Source organism: Saccopteryx bilineata, chromosome 3, assembly GCF_036850765.1.
Source record: "Saccopteryx bilineata isolate mSacBil1 chromosome 3, mSacBil1_pri_phased_curated, whole genome shotgun sequence".
Lineage (NCBI taxonomy): Eukaryota > Metazoa > Chordata > Mammalia > Chiroptera > Emballonuridae > Saccopteryx > Saccopteryx bilineata.
Genome location: NC_089492.1, coordinates 76,022,561 through 76,044,910, shown reverse-complemented (window position 1 = coordinate 76,044,910; position 22,350 = coordinate 76,022,561). Strand labels below are relative to the sequence as shown.

The 22,350-nt window shown below is 39.9% G+C and overlaps 1 protein-coding gene across 1 annotated transcript in view; it reads left to right on the top strand.

Moving 5' to 3' along the window:
• MRPS28 (mitochondrial ribosomal protein S28) overlaps positions 1-22,350 on the top strand; it is an 89,657-nt gene that overhangs the window by 14,034 nt on the left and 53,273 nt on the right. The window contains exon 2 of the mRNA XM_066266376.1: positions 4,758-4,939. Within this exon, the coding sequence (XP_066122473.1) occupies positions 4,758-4,939 (182 nt within the window). The remainder of the gene's footprint in view (positions 1-4,757; positions 4,940-22,350) is intronic.

Sequence of the window (22,350 nt, the reverse complement as noted above, 5' to 3'; positions counted from 1 at the left end):
GTCAGACAGAAAAAGACAAATAACATATGATCTCACTTATATGTGAAATCTAAACAAACAAGGAGAGGTGGGCAAATGGGGGAACAGGTCAAGAGGTACAGACTGTCAGTTACAAGATAAGAAAATCATAGGATATAACGTATAGCATGGTGACTTATAGTTAAAACTGTTGCATATTTGAAAGTTGCTAAAAGAATAGATCTGAAAAGTTCTCATCACAAGAAAAAAATTAGTAACTATGTATGGTGATGAGTGTTTAACTAGTCTTATTGTGGTAATCATTTCACAATGTGTACAAATTTTGAATCATTATGTTGTATACCCAAAACTAATCTATCTCAATTATACCTCAATAAAATAATTATTCATAATTTTATAAACTTTATAATTTAATATATTTACAACAGATTTATTAAAAATCTCAAGAGATCTTTTTAAATAGTTGAGAACACTCATTTATTTTCTGAAGCCTATGGGGAAATACCATGTACTGTCATACTAATCTTAGTTCAAACATCACTTCATAGTTTTATGTTATTTTAGGAACAGGCCCTGGTGATGGCTGAATTATTTTCAGTATGTGTTTATTGGATTTACTACTGAATCTTCCTGTTATCTAAGGCTGTTTTATTTAGACCGTGGCTTCAATTTATTTATTTTTATTATTTTTAAATTAATTTTAATGGGGTGACATTGATAAATCAGGGTACATATGTTCAGAGGAAACATCTCTAGGTTATTTTGACATTTGCTTATGCTGCATTCCCATCATCCAAAGCCCAATTGTCTTCCGTCACCTTCTAACTGGTTTTCTTTGTGCCCCTCCCCTCCCTCAACCCCCTCCCTCTCCTCCCCCCCCACCCTGTAACCCCTATGCTCTTGTCCATGTCTCTTGAGTCTCATTTTTATGTCCCACTTATATATGGAATCATATAGTTCTTAGTTTTTTCTGATTTACTTATTTCGCTCAGTATAATGTTATCAAGGTCCATCCATGTTGTTGTAAATGATCCGATGTCATCATTTCTTATGGCTGAGTAGTATTCCATAGTATATATATATACCAAAGCTTTTTAATCCACTCGTCCTCTGATGGACACTTGGGCTGTTTCCAGATCTTCGCTATTGTGAACAATGCTGCCATAAACATGGGGGTGCATTTCTTCTTTTCAAACAGTGCTATGGTGTTCTTGGGGTATATTCCTAAAAGTGGTATAGCTGGGTCAAAAGGCAGTTTGAGCCTGACCTGTGGTGGCGCAGTGGATAAAGTGTCAACCTGGAAACACTGAGGTTGCCGGTTCGAAACCCTGGGCTAGCCTGGTCAAGGCGCATATGGGAGTTGATGCTTTCTGCTCCTCCCCACTTCTCTCTCTCTCTCTCTCTCCTTTCTATAATGAATCAATAAAATCTAAAAAAAAAAAAAAAAATTTATAAAAAAAAAAAAAAAAAAAAAAAAAAAAAAAGGCAGTTTGATTTTTAATTTTTTGAGGAATCTCCATACTGTTTTCCACAGTGGCTGCACCAGTCTGCATTCCCACCAGCAGTGCAGGAGGGTTCCCTTTTCTCCACATTCTCGCCAGCACCTATTCTGTGTTGTTTTGTTGATGAGCGCCATTTTGACTGATGTGAGATGATATCTCATTGTGGTTTTAATTTGCATTTCTCTAATCATTAGTGATGTTGAGCATTTTTTCATATGCCTATTGGCCATCTGTATGTCCTCTTTGGAGAAGTGTCTATTCATTTCTTTTGCCCATTTTTGGATTGGGTTGTTTGTCTTCCTGGTATTGAGTTTTACAAGTTCTTTATAAATTTTGGTTATTAACCCCTTATCAGACGTATTGTCAAATGTATTCTCCCATTGTGTAGTTTGTCTTTTTATTCTGTTCTTATTGTCTTTAGCTGTGCAGAAGCTTTTTAGTCTGATATAGTCCCATTTGTTTATGCTGTCTTTTATTTCACTTGCCCGTGGAGATAAATTGGCAAATATATTGCTGCGAGAGATGTCAGAGCTTACTGCCTATGTTTTTTTCTAAGATGCTTATGGTTTTATGGCTTACATTTAAGTCTTTTATCCATTTTGAGTTTATTTTTGTGAACCATGGCTTCAATTTAAAGTTGTCCAAAGAAAAGCAGGAGAAGAAGGAGCAGGGAAAAGGAGGGGAAGGCGGAGGAGCCAGGGGAGGAGCCTCAACCGCAGGGGAGGGTAATGTGAAAGGAGGGAAGGACCTCTCTGGTGTGGGCTGGATGAGACCGTCAAGCTCCTCTCTGCTCTTCCCATGAGCAGAGCTCTTTTCAGCTGTGGGGGCAGTTGCCATGGATGACTGTGGCTCCCAGCAGGGGATTATAGTAGCTGCTCTTGTCACTGGTGACCTACTTTGCATATTGTCTTAGAGGACAACTTATAACTGTGCCTGTGTTAAACATGTAGAATGTGTTCCATCCTTGGCTCTCTGCAAGAAAGAACTATGTTTTCAAGATGCTTGATTAAGGACCATTAATATTATACCATTTGGAATGATAAAACTAGTATTATGGCTCCAAGTATAATATCCCTGCCTTACTCTGTTTGGTATCTGGGTCTACTGACTTGTCTCTGATTTGGATCAACCCTTATGTGCTGAGGATTTCTTCCCAGTGTGTTTGAACCCACTGAAACAAGCCCATCACCACGCCTCCTCCAGCCGCTAAGGGACTTGGCATCAGCCAAACACATTTTTTTCCTTGAGGCAAAGGTCATAAACTTTTGGTTCATGGGCTAAATGTGTGTTTTGCCAGATTTATAAAATGAAAAACTTCTCAACATATAAACATTTAAAAATGGGAAGGTGGCCCTGGCCGGTTGGCTCAGTGGTAGAGCGTCAGCCTGGCGTGCAGAAGTCCCGGGTTCAATTCGCAGCCAGGGCACACAGGAGAAGCGCCCATTTGCTTCTCCCCCCCCTCCCCCTCTCCTTCCTCTCTGTCTCTCTCTTCCCCTCCCGCAGCCGAGGCTCCATTGGAGCAAAGATGGCCCAGGCGCTGGGGATGGCTCCTTGGCCTCTGCCCCAGGCGCTAGAGTGGCTCTGGTCGCAACAGAGCGACGCCCCGGAGGGGCAGAGCATCGCCCCCTGGTGGGCGTGCCGGGTGGATCCCGGTCGGGCGCATGCTGGAGTCTGTCTGACTGTCTCTCCCCGTTTCCAGCTTCAGAAAAATACAAAATAAACAAACAAACAAATAAATAAATAAAAATGGGAAGGTTTGCATTAATATAGGTTTCTGGCTTTTGTTGGAAAATCGAAAGATGTGGCAACACTGGGCTGGTTGCAGCTGGAGCTGAGTAGTGGCTGTACCTTAGCCTGGCTGTCCCCTTCTGCTCACCACACCCACTGGCCTGCGCTCACACCTGTCATCCTGGGAGTCCTGCACGCATTAACACTATGTCAGAAATATGGTTTTGAGTATTTAAAGTGCAAGTACTATCAACCTCTTAATAATTCTTTCTTGAAAAACAAATACATAACTCATTACAAATGCAGGATGTATGTATAATTGGATCAAATTGCTAATATTCTTCGATTAACTCTCTCAAATAGAAACTTAGGACTTTCTTAGTTTGAGCCAAGGTGCACACGTACCACACCCTACATGAATTTAAAGATGAGTTGAAAGCACAAATCTGTACTCATGGATTTCTGAAAAAGCTGGTGTCTGGAAAAAAATGTAAGTTCAAAGAAAAAGTAATCAGCCTGCATTATTCGTTCAGTCATACCTCAAGTAACTTCAGTATGTAAAACGATCACTGGAAGTGAGGAGCACAAAACAGTTGAAGAAGCTAATTCTCCTCTGAAGAAAATTCTATTGGTCCAGCCATTAGAAATTCTGCATAACGCCTTGGCCGGTTGGCTCAGTGGTAGAGCGTTGCCGGCTATGGATGTCCTGGGTTCTATTCCCAGTCACGACATACAGGAGAGGTGACCATCTGCTTCTCCACCCTTCCCCTTCCCCTTCTCTCTCCCTCTCTCTCTCTCTCTTCCCCTCCTGCAGCCATGGCTGGATTGGTTTGAGCACATCAGCTAGGCACTTAGGATAGCTCCCTGGAACCTCTGCCTCAGGCACTAAAAATAGCTTGGTTGCAAGCATGGCCCCCAGTGGGCAGAGCATAGACCCATTGGGAGGAGCAGGGATGGAGGGGAGGTTGCTGGGTGGATCTTGGCCTCGGGGCACATGTGAGAGTCTGTCTCTCTATCTTCCTTCCTCACAACTTGGAAAAAAAAAAAAGGAAATACTGCGTAACAAATTTGTGTTCAGCCTGCTAATTGAAGGACTCTTAGTCATTTTTAACTTAATGTGTTAAAGTTGTTTTAAAAGAATACTGCTCTCCCTAAACCTGGATTCAAAGGCATTTTCTTCTTGGATGCTCTCCTCAGTGCTCACCCCCCCCCCCCGCCCCATGCAGTCAGGGAGGCTCTGTGCAGGCCATGCCCAGTTCTGCTCACCTTCCGGATTCTCCTCTGGGCCACCCTGTCCGCGCTGTCCCTTACCAAGGGCAGATGCCTGCTTCTCTCTGTGCCTCCTCTCCACAAAGGAAGGGAGGGAAAGGAAGTCGAAGACTAAGCTTTTTAAAGCAAAATTCCATGTAAATACCTTTTTTTATTGCTACAAAGTATAAATATTCTACAAATTGACTTTTTAAGTTTCTCCCTCTAAGATTTTATTATACCCACCATATTATACCTTTACGTTGAATTATATGCATACATATTTCTCTTCATATTTAGGGCTCTCCGAAAAGCGTGGAATCCTTTGCGTCTATGCTGAGACATTCTCCTCTCACTCAGATGGGGCCTGCCAAGGATAAAGTAGTCGTTGGCCAAATCTTTCATGTTGTGGAGAAGGATCTTTATATAGATTTTGGCGGCAAGTTTCACTGTGTGTGTAAAAGACCAGAAGTGGATGGAGAGTAAGTAGAATCGTTTCCAAGTATTTTAAGAGTATTCATAAAAGTCAAGGTATCTCAAAGGTATTATTGGAGTTTAGTCGGTGGTTTTTGAAAAGACAGAAAATATTGTATATGTATCTCTTTATAATGCTAGTTAGCCAAGATAGGCCAGATTCATGTCTTCTCAAACAGTGAGAATAGTTTTAGAGGAGAGTTGAACGTTCATCCTTTGTTTTCCCGAATAATGAACAGCACTGAAGGCTTAAGCTCCATTCCTCTCTGTTGTCCACTTTTCAGTGTATCGTGGAAAGAAGGTTATATTCTTCACAGAGCATTTATTAAGTCTTTTGATTTCTGCATGTAGAAATGCTTAGGTTCTTTCCAAAGCCCTTTTCTGGGTCTCTACCTGCTACTTAGCTTTGAAACTATGCTGATCTGATACTTTCTACAATACACTGTACTTTTAATTACTGTTTCAGTTACTCTGCCTTTCTACAGAATTTGTGGTGGGAACTGTTTTATTCTAATCTGACCCATTGTCTTTGTCATTGGTGAAAGGATGGTAACACCTCATGGGAAGGTCATGAAATCGCACTGGGTCTCTGGTCTTCCCCTTTTCACACCTATAAATGTAGATGGTATGACCAGATAGAACAGTGTTCCGGCGGGACCCCTGTTCACTCTCTACCGTGATGGTGTCAGGCCTCTGACTGAGCGGATTCTGGGAGGTGAAATCTCAATAATGACAGAGTCTGGATTTATACATCTATTTAAATGACTCTAAATAAGATATAGGTAGGTTCCCTGGCCTGATAGGTCAGTTGGTTAGAGCATCATCCCAAAGCACAGAGGTTGCTGGTTCAATCCCCACTTAGGGCACATACAAGAACAGCTCGATACCCCTGTTTCTCTCTCTTTCTCTCTCACTCCCTTCTTCTATCACTGAAATAAATTTAAAAAAATCAAATTAGATGTAGTTATTTACGTAATGTGTTTATTATTCATCAGCCTAATCTTTTTTTATCTCTTTTAAGAATCATTTTTTTAATTTAGACTTGGGTGTGATTGAATATATTCTACTTAAAGATGAATTAAATTAAATGAAAAATAACTCAAATTTAATATAATACCCAGCTTAGCAAAATGTTTTAATTTTTTCATTATGGTTTTCAATAAGTTCAGTGGCATTTCAAACTTAGAGTAAGGGATAAGAATTAGAAATCATTTTGGTTAACTAAAGAGCCTAATTAATTAACCAAATTAGGATGTTAGCATCCTAATTAACATCCTTTTAATAAGAACTAGAACATTTTTTCATATCAGTTTAGATTATATCATAGTTTAAAGAAACAGTTTCAGCCTTTGTCCCAAGGGTCCCTAGAGTTGTGCAGAAGTCTCTAGATGGCTCTGGGGTAGACGAGACATTCTGCCCAAATTTCAGAGTGACTTTACACTCATTGTTTCATATAGTACAGTTTGAGGAATATTTTGTTTAAAGTGTATATGGTGGAGAATATTTCTACTACAAAAAGTAATGTTTAAATAACTTTTTTTGTGTGTGTGTGACAGAGATAGAGAGGGACAGATAGGAACAGACAGGAAGGAAGAGAGATGAGAAGCATCAATTTTTCGTTGTGGCTCCTTAGTCTCCTTAGTTGTTCATTGACTGCTTTCTCATATGTGCCTTGACCTAGGGGCTGCAGCAGAGGAAGTGACTCCTTGCTCAAGCCAGCGACCATGGGGTAACGTCTGTAATCCCATACTCAAGCCACTAACCCTGCACTTAAGCTGGTGAGCCTGTGCTCAAGCCAGATGAGCCAGTGCTCAAGCCGGCGACTTCAGGGTTTCGAACCTGGGTCTTCCTCATCCCAGTCTGATGCCCTATCCACTGTGTCACCACCTGGTCAGGTTAAACAACATTTTTAAAAGAAAAATGAGTTCCCTGGTCGGTGGTGCAGTGGATAGAGGGATGACCGGAGTGCCTAGGTCACAGATTTGAGCCTGAGAGCATTGGCTCTACACCCAAGGTCACCAGTTTGAGTCACAACTAAGTAGAACAATGAGTTGATGCTTCTCTCTTTCTCTGTCTCCCTCTTCTCTCACTTTCTGTCTGTTAAAGAAAGAAAGAAAAGAAAGAAAGAAAGAAAAGTTAGTTCTAGAAATACAGTACATTAATAGTAACATTCAGAATATAAACTATAGTATTAAAGCATGGTTAGTAGTATTGTGGTATAGTTAAAATGGATTGCAAAATAGAAGTATAATAAGTAAATTTAGAGATTTTAGAAGTGTGGATGGGCCTACTTCTTACAGTACCAACATCAAAAATTGTAACCATTATATGTATTTTTCTCTTGTATCAGCTTATGACTTGAAATAAAAAATAAGAGTGTAATAAATCAGAATGAGTATGGGATTAACTTCATGTAATTGTCACTGCATTAAGTGCCTTGCTAAATCATCTACATTCTGGTTTTTTTGGTAAAACCCGCTGACTAATACCAGCACTACATGGACAGTTAGGAGTAGCCGTCCTCTACTAGACCTGGGCTCTTTGGCTTCTTCCTATTGAGGTACATGTTTAGCAAAACCTAGTTGTGTTTGTTCCAAAATCTGTTTGTGTTGTTGTTAAATAATATATTATTGCATATACTAATAAAATATGAATACAGAAAGGGTTTTTGTTCTTAAGACAAAAATTTTTGTAAAGACTGTAATGGAAGCCATTTCATTTTTAAATAAAATTGTTATTGAATTAGTTTGAGCAAGTAAACCATAAAGATTGGAAAGGAGGAATCATAAAAATCTGGAAGGAATTGCTTCCCAAATACCCTTTTGTTTATGTTTTGACTTCAAGTGAGTGACCCTGCGTGGTGCAGACATTGCAGTAGGGGTATTGTGTATTTAATTAAGGGAGTTGGTGCCGAGCTCCGCTGTCTGACCCTCCACTCAGTGAGAAGGCCTGGCCCTATATCAGGGTACTTACATTCATTACTAAGTTAATATCTTTGCAGTATTTGTGTTTAACCTACTTTTCCGTGAACTGACCTGTGAGTCAGAGAGCTTCTACTATGACTTAAAAATACAAAACACTTGTCCATCATGTGAAGCTGCCTGTCCTTTTCTTTAGACATTTTTTTCTTGTGTCATTAATACAGCACACAATTTCCCCAAATTTGTCCCAGTGTGGATTGAGATCCCTGCCCATAGTCCCACCTGATAAATCATAATAGCCAGGTTTTTGAAAACCTACATTGGCACTTTATGTTTATTGTCTGATTTATGCCTCATAAGAAGCATAGAAAGTAGAATCTATTACCCCCATTTTTTAAATGAAGAAAATGAGTCTCTGGGCATCAATGAAGTGTTTCAGTCACACAATTGGTCATTACCAAGGCAAGGACTCAGTGCCCGTGAATGTTTTCACTCGAAAGGACTGTCCTCTAAATCCTACGATACAGAGTTATTAATGTGTCATAAAACCTCCTAAAACAGTCTCACTTATGAATCAGTTATACCAGGGACCCTGAGGTATGTGGTAGTGATGCTCTGTTGGAGGTCTATTGAAGAATCATAGGTTGCTTGTTATAATGTCCTTAGTTATGATGTCCATAGTTATAGTACACCATGGCCCTTGGTATGGTGTCCATAGTGTGTTTGGATCGTGTTGCCATCACTAAGCTAATGATCAGTGGGCCCAGGTTTTGTTTCAGACTGGTTGTGTTATCATAAGTACAGTGATACCTGTGGTTACAAGAACTGGTTAAATATGATTAGTAGCTTAGAGTCAGTGTTCCTGCTGTTATTGGGAATGGCATATTTAAAAAAAGTTTATAATGTAAATAGTAGAAAGTTGGCTCTTTATAGATGTAATACTTAATTTTTAATCCTTTGATTAATTTTTTAAATAAAATATGTCATCTCCTTTTTTGAACCTTGTTAGACCGAAAGTAGTTTAACTTGGGTTTTTTGTCTTTTTGTTTATTTATTTGTTTGTTTATTTACAGAGTCAGAGAGAGGGACAGATAGGGACAGACAGGAACGAAGAGAGATGAGAAGCATCAATCATTAGTTTTTTTGTTGTGACACCTTAGTTGTTCATTGATTGCTTTCTCATATGTGCCTTGACCAGGGGGCTACAGCAGACCGAGTAACCCCTTGCTCAAGCCAGCGACCTTGGGTTCAAGCTGGTGAGCTTTGCTCAAACCAGATGAGCCCGTGCTCAAACTGGCGACCTCGGGGTCTCGAACCTGGGTCCTCTGCATCCCAGTCAGACGCTCTATCCACTGCGCCACCACCTGGTCAGGCTTGTCTTTGTTTTTGATGACTAAGGTCATAATTATAAACATTTCTATATTATATCATAGTTCAAATATATAGAATCAGTGCTCCCGAACCCCATTACCCTCAGTTATGTAGTTTTTGTATTCATCTGTGTCTCTTTTTTTGTTCTTACTCCTATGTTTGCATTTTTAACTTAGATCTAATTTCTTCCAATATTCAGATACCTGGGAAATTGGTTACCAGATTTGCTGTGCTTGAGTAAGAACAACTAGTGTTTGAGTGAGAACCTCACAGCCTCTTCTCTGGGGAAGTGTGTGGACTTCAGTGTATGCTGTGACAGCCCAGCAGCCCTCTGCTTGATTCTCATTGGGTTCTGTGGAGACCGGGTGTCACCAGATAACTGACTTCCTGATAAGCGAAGTGTCAGCAAGTTGGGGTCTTGTCTGTGTTGGCTGCCTGCTCGCTGATGCCCTTGATAGGACTGGTCACATATCAGAGCAGTGTGCGTTGAACCATTCAGGTGCTGAGTGTCTTGGACGTGAGCAGTAATTGTGGATGAGACCTTAACACCTCCAGCAGGAACAGTGGTAAAAATAAGATGGGCTTATTGGATCTTAAGTACTGTTTGAGGTGGCACCAGTGCTCATAGTGAATTTGTAAGTAAATCAGTACATTTCTTAAGAACTTCATTAAGCTGCCCAGGCTGGTGACACAGTGGAGAGAGCGCCACCCCGGAGTGCCCGCTGTCACAGGCTTAGTCACAGGGTTGTGGATCCTGAGGTTGTTTTCTTGATCCTGAGGTTGCTGTCTCAATCCCAGGGCTGCCGGCTCGAGCTTTGGTCAGGCACATATGAGAAGCAGTCAGTGGCACAACTAGATAGAACACACACACACAGTTTTAAAAGAACATTGTTAAGTCTAAAATATTGCCTTACAAAACTAATTAGCTTGGTTGGCTTGGGATATACCTATTATACATTTTAGAGTCTCAAGACTTAAGCTTCTGATTTTATTTTTATTTTTTTTATTATTTATTTATTTTTTAAAATTAATTTTAATGGGGTGACATTGATAAATCAGGGTACATATGTTCAGACAAAACATCTCCAGGTTATTTTGACATTTGATTATGTTGAATACCCCTCATCCAAAGTCAAATTGTCTTCCATCACTTTCTATCTGGTTTTCTTTGTGCCCCTCCCCTCCCCCACCCCCTTTTTCTCCTTCCTCCCCCCCCCCCCCCTCTGTAACCATCACACACTTATCCATGTCTCTGAGTCTCATTTTTATGTCCCACCTATGTATGGAATCATATAGTTCTTAGTTTTTTCTGATTTACTTATTTCACTCAGTATAATGTTGTCAAGATCCATCCATGTTGTAGATGATCCAATGTCATCATTTTTTATGGTTGAGTAGTATTCCATAGTATTTATATATATGTACCAAAGCTTTTTAATCCACTCGTCCACTGACAGACACTTGGGCTGTTTCCAGATCTTCGCTATTGTGAACAATGCTGTCATAAACATGGGGGTGCATTTCTTCTTTTGAAACAGTGCTATGGTGTTCTTTAGGGTATATTCCTAAAAGTGGTATAGCTGGGTCAAAAGCCAGGAAGACAAACAATCCAATCAAAAAAAGGCAAAAGAAATGAATAGACACTTCTCCAAAGAAGACATACAGATGGCCAATAGGCATATGAAAAAATGCTCATCACTAATCATTAGAGAAATGCAAATTAAAACCACAATGAGATACCACCTCACACCAGTCAGAATGGCGCTCATCAACAAAACAACACAGAATAGGTGCTGGCGAGAATGTGGAGAAAAGGGAACCCTCCTGCACTGCTGGTGGGAATGCAGACTGGTGCAGCCACTGTGGAAAACAGTATGGAGATTCCTCAAAAATTAAAAATCAAACTGCCTTTTGTCCTAGTTATTTTTATTTTTAAATAAACTGGGTCACGGTACAGCTTTTCACAGAGGCAGCAAATATTTAATGAGCTGTTCTATGCCACGTCTGTGTTTAATGCTAGCGATGTTAGAGACAATCCCTGCTCTTGGGGAGGGGATGGTTCAGTCATGGGGTAGAGAAGTGAACATACATAACGCTGAGTAGGTTCTGTTTCTTGGGTTCTGTAGGGGTTTGGAGAGGAGGGGTTCAGTGAACCTGTCACCTTGTGCCGGAAGGTTTCCCAGAGGAACTACAAAGGGTTGGGTTGTGGAGGGTAGGTGCTGGGTAAGGGATAGGAAGTGCGGGACTGGGAGGGAGCCACACACGCAGAATACTTATGAGGGAGCCTGGCTCTGCTGGGAACTCCAGTGGCTTTGCTGGCTTAAGTTCAGGAGGAGCAATAGGAAAATGGGAAGGTGGGCAGGGGGCCACATCTTCAGGGGATTTTATACCATTCAAAAAAAAAATAGAGCTTTATTCTGAAAGTGCGGAAGGCCCATTAAAATATCGTCTAACAGGTAGATATCATGGACCAAATGTGTGTTTCAGTGAGTGCATTCTTGCAGTGGGACATATATTGAAAAGATGAAACTGGAGTTAGGGAGGCCAGTAAGAAAACTTCTGGAAAGAAATGGTGAGAATGTGAATTATACCTAACAGTAGGAAAGGAGTTTTTATTCGCAATTTAGGAGACCTAAGGAACAGGACTTGGTGACTGAGTAATTGTGGGTCATGAGGTAGAAGGGATGACCGATTTCAGATGTGAATGCAATGTGGATGGTAAGTTGGGTTGTATTGGGCAGGTGGGCGAGGGGAATGCATTATATTGACATTGTTCCCTGCTTCAAAAATAGAAATAAAAATGCTTAGATTTAGATCAGTTTCCTTCTCTCATTTCCACTCATGGTCATAATACTTCTGATTACTACCAGTTAAGAACATTCCTCCTTTTACTAAAATATAAAGTCTTTGTAATTAAACCAGCTTATCCTTTTGGCTAAAAAGCTTAATTCTTTAAATGTTTTCATTAAGTTGTATTTTAATTTTGGTTGAATGGTTTACATTTCTGTAAAGTTCTGAAGTCCGGTTTTGTAGATAAAGTCCATTTATTAGTTAATATGTTCATGAAGATTACGTCTTTTAAAGCATCATTTCTGCACTGGCGTATCTATCACAATACACATGATTGACAGTTCTGAAAATCACAGTTTCAAAACAAGTGTGATTGGCAGCTCTAATGTTACTAGCACAGGCAGTGAATATTATTGGTACTTTTGTTTGACACTAAGTGGAATAAACAAGCCAATTTCCCAGTCTTTGTTTCTATTTCAGGTGGTGTGATATGATATATACGGTCAAGTGAAGAGTGGATGATATTGAGTGTTTGAAAAAGAAAAGTTTTTAGGTGTCTTGGAAGGGGAAAGAGATAATAAGAATTTGAATAAAGTGATTCTTTTTATTCCAGCAGATACAATATAGAATTAAAGTGTGCTTATTTTCTAATAGATTGGTGATTGAAAATCATTCTATTAGATTTTTAAAAACAAATCTTTGATGTTTATTGTTAACCTTTTAGTAAGAAACCTTAAGAATATGTATAAGTTATAAAATATTTCAGGAATGTTCTGAATTCATGAAACATATGTAATTTAGTTTTTGAATAGCATTAGACTAAAACAAACAAACAAACAAACAAAATATCCCCCTGATCTCTTAGACACAGGGAAGATATTGGTGGTTGCCAGAGTCAGGGTATGGGGGTAGGGAGTGGAATGAGTGAAGGGGTCAAAAGGGACATATTTCCAGCTATAAAATAAACAAGTCATTGTGGCTATAGTTAATGATACTGTATTACTTACTGGAAGGTTGCTAAGTGAGTAGACCTTGAAAGTTCTCATCACAAGAAAATATTTCTGGTATAACTGTATGGTGGCAGATGGTAATTAGACTTATTGCGGTGATCATTTTGTAATATGTACAAATATTGAATCATTACGTTATACACCTGAGACTAGTATAAAGTTATATGTCAGTTATATCTCTGTGAATAAGGTTTTTAAAAAAATTAATAGAATTAGCCTGACCAGGAGGTGGGGCAGTGGATAGAGCTTCAGACTGGGATGCAGAGGGCCCAGGTAAGATGCCCCAAGATTGCTGGCTTGAGCGTGGGGTCACTGACTTGAGTATGGGATCATAGACATGGCCCCATGGTCACTGGCTTGAGCCCAGAGGTCACTGGCTTGAAGCCCAAGGTTGCTGGCTTGAGCCGAAGGTCGCTGGCTTGAAGAAGGGATCACTTGCTCTGCTGTAGCTCCCCAGTCAAGGCACATATGAGAAAGCAACTAATGAACAACTAAGGAGCCACAATGAAGAATTGATGTTTCTTATCTCTCTTCCTGTCTGTCTGTCCCTCTCTCTATCTCTCTCTCTGTCTCTGTCACACACACAAAAAAATAATAGCATTAGAAGTTCCCCCCTAGATATATGGCATGACATTATTTCATTGGATTGATTTGCTTTGTTGGATTCTGTTAGATTGATGTACACTGTGGATTTGCTTCATGTAGCATGTTCATATATGTTCAGCTATATAATCCCTGAGATTGTATAAAGGTATGTGTTTAGTAAATTTGCCTTATATGCCTTCCCAGGACTGTAAAGGTTAAAAGTGAATCTGGAAACTACTGTGGTGGCTGTTTGTTAGGAATGCTAGCAATTAAGTCTTTCCACAAAAGCTTTGAAGTTAATATCTTAATAAGACGAAGAAGAGAAAAAGTCAAGGCTGTGCTCCTACAATTGGTTCAGGATGTAGTTCTGTTGATTTTACGAGATTAAAAAAATTAAAAGCTACCTTAATATAAAGCCTGAATTCTTTTTTAGTTTGTAGAATTTTGTATAATATAAATTGCCACTTGATAACTTCTAGAGACTCTCAGGGACACAGAATTTCAGCAAGTATTTTGTAATTTGTGATAAGAAGAAGTCCATATTGTTAACCACTACTTTATGCAAATCAAATACACTTCCAGGATGTGTGTATGTGTGACTTGTTAATTATTGAGTGTCTTAATTCTAGTGCATAGGATGCAGTGTAGAAGGACTGCATGCGTCCTTTGGAGGAAAGACACACGGAGAACAGTAACACAGGAGTACATGAACAAACGCCTGAATGAATGGTGTGGTCAGGCAAAGAAGTGTTCAAAGGAGTTGTTGGAGAAATGAAAGTTGAAATGGTTTTATAAATCAACAAAATATGGTCTTTTTGGACGATGACCTAGCAGTGATGTGCGAGAAGCATGTGCACAGCAAGACCAGTTCTGAGACTACCGTGTAACCCAGGAGGGGCTGGTTAGGGGCTGGACTGGAGTGAGAAGTGGTGGGGAAGGAGCTGAGAGAGGCTGTTCAGAGAAGAGACTGAGGTGGCCATCCCAGGTGACTAAAAATAGAGGTCCTAGCAATAGGGAAGTTGAGTAGAGCTGATTTTCATCAAGCTGTAGTCACACTTGGAATTCGCAACTTCATATTGGGCTCAAAGTTTCTGAATCATTTCCCTTTATCAGCAAAAACAAAACAAAACAAAACCAGAATGAAAGGCAACACAAGTAGTACAGATTGGGGTTTGGGCACATGAAGCATCTTCTAGAGCAGGCGTCCCCAAACTACGGCCCGTGGGCCGCAATGCAGCCCCCTGAGGCCATTTATCCAGCCCCCACTGCACTTCTGGAAGGGGCACCTCTTTCATTGGTGGTCAGTGAGAGGACCACTGTATTTGGCAGCCCTCCAATGGTCTGAGGGACAGTGAACTGGCCCCCTGTGTAAAAAGTTTGGAGACTCCTGTAGAGTGCCGGTTCAGACATCCTGTTAGTGAGGAGTTTTCTCTCAAAGGGAAATGCAAATCTATATAAATAAAAATGTAAATGTTTGTTTGTTCAAAATCTTAAATCTCCGAAAGTTCTTCACCGATTGCTTTGAAATTTTGACACAACATTGCATTCGAATACGCGCAGTATTTTGTTTTTATATACCTACTATTATATAGATGTCACACCTGTGACAGGTAAAAACATGCTTTTTTTGAAAAACAGCGCCATCTGTTGGACGTAAAAGCAACACACGTTATACTAAATATTTTACGATTCCATTTCAATGTTATGGGAGAAATATAAATCTCACATGGCTGAAGATATTTTCCATCGAATACACAAGGAAAATTCAAATATGAACATGGATTTCACAGCAGAAATCTACAACGAAGTGTTATAATGATTGAAGATTTGTGCTTAGAAATTGCGAATGTGCTTCTCAATCAATTGGGAATGCCATCACCAAATTGATCTGCTGCTTCGTTCCACGTAGAATTGCGTTGTGAACAAAATTACAACATGGGTGATCTTTTATCATATGTGCAATCAAATATTCCTAAGCTAATGCTTGAGCAAAAAGGCATTTATGATCAAAAAATGCAAACTGTCAGTAACAAGGTTGGAGAAATTTTCTTAGATGTACCAGGAGGAACTGGTAAAACATTCCTAATTAGATTGATTCTGGCAGCAATTCGATCCCAAAATGACATAGCCTTAGCTCTTGCATCATCCAGAATTGCTACCAGGTGGAAGAACTCATTCCACTTTGAAATTGCCATTGAACATGCAATTCATTGAAACTCCCACGTGCAACATTTCCAAAACATGGGAAAAGTATTGCAGAAATGCAAACTTATTGTTTGGGATGAATGCACAATGGTGCACAAAAAATCGCTCAAGGCTCTTGATCGATCATTGCAAGATTTGCGTGGAAACATCAGACCATTTGGGAACGCATTAATATTGCTTGCAGGAGGTTTCAGGCAAACATTACAGGCAAACATCCTCGATCAACACCAGTGGATGAAATAAATGCTTGCCTGAAATACTCTACTTTGTGGCGACACGTAAAGATGTTAAATTAACTACAAATATGTGTGTCCAGGTGCAAAACGGTCGATCAGCTGAGATATTCTCACATCAGTTGCTGGAAATTGAGAACGGAAAGGTGCTGATTGATCTGACCTCAGGACAAATTTTATTGCCTCCTAACTTCTGCAATTTAGTGATGTCAAAAAAAGAATTGGTTAAAAAAGTATTTCCCAATATTCAAACCAATTATAAAAATCACGATTGACTGAGTGAACGAGCTATTCTTGTGGCCAAGAACAAAGACGTCTACGAACTTAATATTATTCAGTCTAACATTCAAAGCGAGGCAGTCACATACAAGTCCGTCGACACTGTTGTGGAAGCAGACGAAGCGGTTAATTATCCAACAGAACTTCTGAATTCACTCGATCTGCCAGGGATGCCACTGCATGTACTGCAATTGAAAATCGGCGTGCCAATTATCATGTTGCAATATCAACCAGCCAAAGCTTTGCAATGGCACGCGGCTTGCAGTAAAAAAATTAATGAGCATTGTCGTAGAAGCAACAATCTTGACAAGACCTTTCAAAGGTGAAGATGTCCTCATTCCTCGCATTCCTGATTCCAACGGATATGCCATTTCAATTTAAGAGATTGCAGTTCCCAATTGGATTGGCGTTTGCAATCACTATCAACAAAGCTCAGGGCCAGTCTTCTTTTTTTTTTTTTTTTTGGATTTCTCTGAAACCGGAAATGGGGAGAGACAGTCAGACAGACTCCTGCATGCGCCCGACTGGGATCCACCCAGCACGCCCACCAGGGGCGACGCTCTGCCCACCAGGGGGCGATGCTCTGCCCCTCCGGGGCGTCGCTCTGCCGCGACCAGAGCCACTCTAGCACCTGGGGCAGAGGCCAAGGAGCCATCCCCAGCGCCCGGGCCATTTTTGCTCCAGTGGAGCCTTGGCTGCGGAAGGGGAAGAGAGAGACAGAGAGGAAGGAGGGGGGGGGTTGGAGAAGCAAATGGGCGCTTCTCCTATATGCCCTGTCCGGGAATCGAACCAGGGTCCCCCGCACGCCAGGCCGACGCTCTACTGCTGAGCCAACGGGCCAGGGCCAGGGCCATTCTTTAGAATTGTGTGGTTTAGATCTAGACACGGATTGCTTCTCACATGGACAATTATATGTTGCATATTCTAGAGTGGGCAAACCAGACAATCTCTGTATCTGCACAGACAATGGAACAACAAAAAATATTGTATACCCACAAGCATTGTGACATTAAACATATTAGAAACGTGCGCTTTCTCTTTTCTTTCTTTTCCATTTAACCAGACTGAGCCACAGCAATGCGTGGCCAGGTACAGCTAGTGTAAAATAAAATAGCAGATGGAACCCTTTCGGAGTCATGTCACCCTGCCGGGTGTATTCAGTTCTGTTCTTATTATCCATCCGGCCTCAGCCAGAGCTCAAGATTCTTCATTCCCTCTGGACTTCTCAGTATTTTGCCTCTTTTATTCTGAGGCCTCATAGTCCTCTCTTCCACCTCCTTAGCAGGTAACCTGATCTTTCTTTATTGAAATCCATTTCTTTATTCTGTATGAAATTGCTGGGTTGTTTTTTTTTTAAGTAAAAAATGGTTAATTATCTGAAATTTTATGATTCAACCTAATACTCCCTGGATTTCTTGTTCTCTACCTTAAATTTTCAATGATCATCTTTTCTAAAGAATTTAATAAAATTTGGAACATTTTACCTGTTTCTCCTTCAAACTGTTATTCTCTTTCTCTGTCTCCCAAATTGCCCTTATTTGTAAATTTCAACTTATTCCTCAGTTCCACTCACCTGGCCCTGCCCATGCCCGTGTTCTAGCTGAGAGCACCTCTCCAACTCATCAGTCACCTTCTGGTCACCTTGCCCCCACAGGCTTTGCTCACACTCTCTGTAGTAGTTAACGCTTGGTGTTTCCTTTTCTGAAATTGTCACATACCTTCATGGGTTCTCGTCTGTGTCCCTCTTCTCTTTTACATTCCTCTAAAAGTGCTTTACAGAATTTCAGAGGATGAAACTGGTAGGGAGGCAGTTGTAGTTGTCGGCATGTGCGGGGCAGTTGAGCAGGACAGGCATCGGGAAGAGCATGGGCCCGTGGCAGGAGGCTCGGGTCTGATCCCACTTCAGCGGGAGCAGTAAAGTGCTATTTACCCAAGAGTCCCAGCCCTAGGCTGACTGAGCCAAGGAATTGTTCAAAAAGCAGCGTTTGGGAGTGCCCATATCTGAAAAGCCACAACATTCTCATGATTGAAAAACACTTTGTATGCCTACAAATGACACTTATAAATGTCTCCATTCATATGTACCCTTTTTTCTTTTATTTGGTAAATTAGGAATCATTTAGGCTCAATATAGTCCTATATTTAAAAATATGATACTTTGTTTTTAGTTTTAATTTTTAAGAAAATATTTTTTCATAAATATACAGTTAGGTTTCTTTTAAAGTTTAAATTCAGAATCTTAGTTTAGACCTAAAATAGAATAATTTGTGTTTCTTTTTAAAATGCAGATAAGCTATTAAATAGGTATAATTGTATCCTTAATTAGTACTGATTGAACATATTATAACTGTTCATGTCGATTTTATGGTATGGTCTGTGTCATTTTTTAATTTATTAAGCAAATCAGTTTCTTCTTGATGTATTTTCCTTGAAAGCATACAGAACTTTTTGAGTGGGGTTATCAACTATTTGCTATGGTATATACGGAGAAAGCTGTTCTTCTTTTTACTGTAGAGTATATGATTTGAAATAATTTGGCTTCCAAAATACATTGCCATGAATGTACATATTTTGAGACTCAGCATTTTTACTACAGTTAACCTTACCTCAAAGGTTCTATTTTACTCATCACCCATTTTAGGGGAGAGAGCGGTTATATTACATTTATTAAAGAGATATACACTAAACTATTTTTGAAAGTTAACAGCTAAATATAAGCTTTTTAAATCTCAAGATCTATTCCAGACATGAAATATCTTTTTCTCATTGCAATTGCAAATATTTCAGCTCACCTGTTTCCTGAATGTCATTTATTTAGAAACTTTAATTCTGAATTTAGCTTGTTTTTCAAATATTCTGCCTTCAGCATGAATTTTTTTTAAGTTATTTGATTTATTACACTGAAGGAAACTTCTGAACTTTGAAGGAGCTTATCCCAGAAGTAAGCTCAGCACGTGATAGTTCATAATAGAACTTCTGTATGTTAGTGATGGTGTCGATGTTCATGACTAATAATAGCAGCAGCCACTTCCTAAATTTTAGGACTGTTATGAAATTCTCCCCCCCAAAGGAATCTTAAGTCACTTTAAGAAAATAAACATATCCTATATCTTTTGGCAAAAATAATTTTAAATTTGTGGTATAATCATTGCAGATTATAAGTTCACCATAAATGTTCTTGCTTGCTTTTTTGACAGACAGGAGGAGTATAAAGCATTTAGCTAACAGCAGTAGGGTGTTGCAATTATTGGTGGAGATATACTGTTCTTAGTTTTCCTTTGGTGTTATAAAGGAATAAAATTACCTCTGTTGAAGATTGAGTATTCCTGTTTTAGTAAAGAATTGAAGGCCATCTCAGTTTTAAGAAGAAAAATAAAATTAATGTTGAATTCAATGAAAATTTATTATTTTCCAGAATTTAAAATTAGGAGATATATGTTCTTTGTGATTGTCTAATATTATCATAATCATTATGTATGTTACATGCTATTGAGTCAGCTCAGCTTCCTGGAGACTTCATGAGTAAGTGACGTCTACAGTGTCCTGTTCTCGGTGGTCCTACTCAGCTCCTACAGACTCAGCCTATGGCTTCTTTATAGTCATTCCATCTCATATTTGGTCTTCCTCTGTTCCTGCTATTTTCTGTTTTTCTCAGCATTATTGTCTTTTCCAGAGACCCTGCCTTCTCATGACATGGCTGAAGTAAGACACCTTCAGTTCTGTCATATTTGCCTCGGGTGGTGTTCAGCTTAATTTGCTCTAGGATCACTTGCATCTTTCTGGCAGTCCAGGGTATAGGGAACCTTTCTGGCTTAGAGAGCCATGAACGCCACATATTTGAAAATGTAATTCCGTGAGAGCCATGCAATGACCCATGTACCTTACTCATTATCCAATAAAAATTTGTTGTCCCAGAGGACAGCTGTGATTGTCTCTAGCCACCCACAACCATAAACATGAGTGGTAGGAAATGGATTGTAATACATGAGAATGTTTTATATTTTTAACGTTATTATTTTTTTAAATAAAGTTTGTCTGCGAGCCAGATGCAGCCATCAAAAGAGCCACGTCTGGCTCGCGAGCCATAGGTTCCCGACCCCTGATATAGGTAGACCATATTTCAACATGTATTTCAGGTGAATGAAATTTTTTTCTTATCAGCCTTCTTCCCTGTCTAGCTTTCTCATCTGTACATATGATAGTAATTGGTAATACAAGGGTGTGGATGGTCTTAGCCTTGGTCTCTAATGACACATCTTTGCTCTGAGTGATCTTTCCTAATTCTTCCCTTGCTGCCTTTCCAAGACTCAGCCTTCTCGTGAGATCTTGACTGCAGTCTTCATCTGCATTGATGACTGTGCCAAGATCAGCAATCTTGGACAATTTCAATGTCTTCATTGCCTATGTTAGAGTTGTGTATTTCTTCTGTGGTCATGATTTCTGTCTTCTTGATGTTCAAGTGTAGTCCAGCTTTAACACTTTGTTCCTTCACTTTCATTGGAATTCATTTTAAATCATTGCTACTTTCTGCCTGTAAGATGGTGTCATCTGCATGTCATAAGTTATTGCTAGTTCTTCCACCAATTTTTACTCCTTCCTTGGTTCTAGCCCAGTTTTTCATATGATGTGTTCTGTGTACAGACTGAACACATAGGGAGATGAGATGCCTCCTTGGCTGACATCTCTGCCTACAGGAAGCCGTTTTGTCTCTCCATACTCTCTCCCAACAGTGGCTTCCTGTCCACAGTACAGGTTATGCACCAGGACAGTTAAGTGCTGAGGCACACCCAGGTCTTTCAGAGCAGCCAGAGCTTCTCCTGATGGGCGCAGTCACAGGCTTTTCTGTAGCCTGAAACACAGACTAACCTGAATTGCTCTGGAGCATTCTAGTACCTAACGAATGTTTGCAATTTGACCTTGAGTGCTTCTTCCTTGTCAGAGTTCAGCTTGAACATTCAGCATTTCTCTTTGCTCTTACTACATTGAGTCGCTTTTCTAAGCATCACCGGCCCTGAGAATTTCTGAATTTGAATCCTGGTTCTGCTACATATTAATTGTGTGATCTTGGACAAGTTGCATCACTTCACAGGAATCTCAATTATCTTATCTTGCCTTTAAAAGAGATGAATGAAATGATAGTACTTACTCCAGTTGGTGTGAGAATTAAATGAGGTCATCACTGTCATCATCATGACCATGAACAGCTGGCATTATTGACCTTTTTCTGTATGTCACACAGATACTGTACATTCATGCCTTACTTTCATTGTACCTACTTTACAGATGAGGAAAGTGAGCCTCAGAATCAGTGACTCTCCAGATCATTAGATGGGTTTCAGTTGCACATAGATACCTTGATGGCTTGTGACTTAAACATATAGAGGCTTGTTTCTCTTGCATTTGAATTCTAAACGTTGGTGGCTCCTGGGGTCATTGAGCAAAACTTGACATCAGTGCTGGCTTCCTGCTTTCTTGTGTATTGGTACAGTGAGGTCGCAGGTTCTCTGGGGCAGCACGTCTGTGTTCAAGACAGGAAGAGAATGGGGAGGGACAGTCAGCTTCTCTGCCCTTTTCTCTGGAAAGCAAAAGGTTTTTAGAAACCTTCCTGACAGCAGCTGCTGAGCGGCGTGTGAGATGCCCGCCCCTCCCGGCTGCAGGGAGGCGCTGCTGCCTCGGAAGGAGCCGGTCTGGCTGCCACTCAGCACACTTTTCCTTTCTGCTTTTGTATTTTTCAGAATAAAACTTATTTTCCTTTATAGGGTGGCTGAATTTTGAAGGCAATGGAACTTTTCCTATCTTTAAATAAAAATATAAAACAGAACAAAAATTAGTAACTGAATGCTTTTTATATTAGAAACGGCTACTAAGATTTGTTTGTTTCAGATGATTTCTGATAACATTTTTCAACTTTCTATAGTAAAGAAAACATAATACATAATTAAAGTAATGATTTTTTGCCTCTTTCCGTTCTAATTATTATGTTTTAACTAATGGGTGAATGAGTTTGTTCTTTGCTCATTTCCTA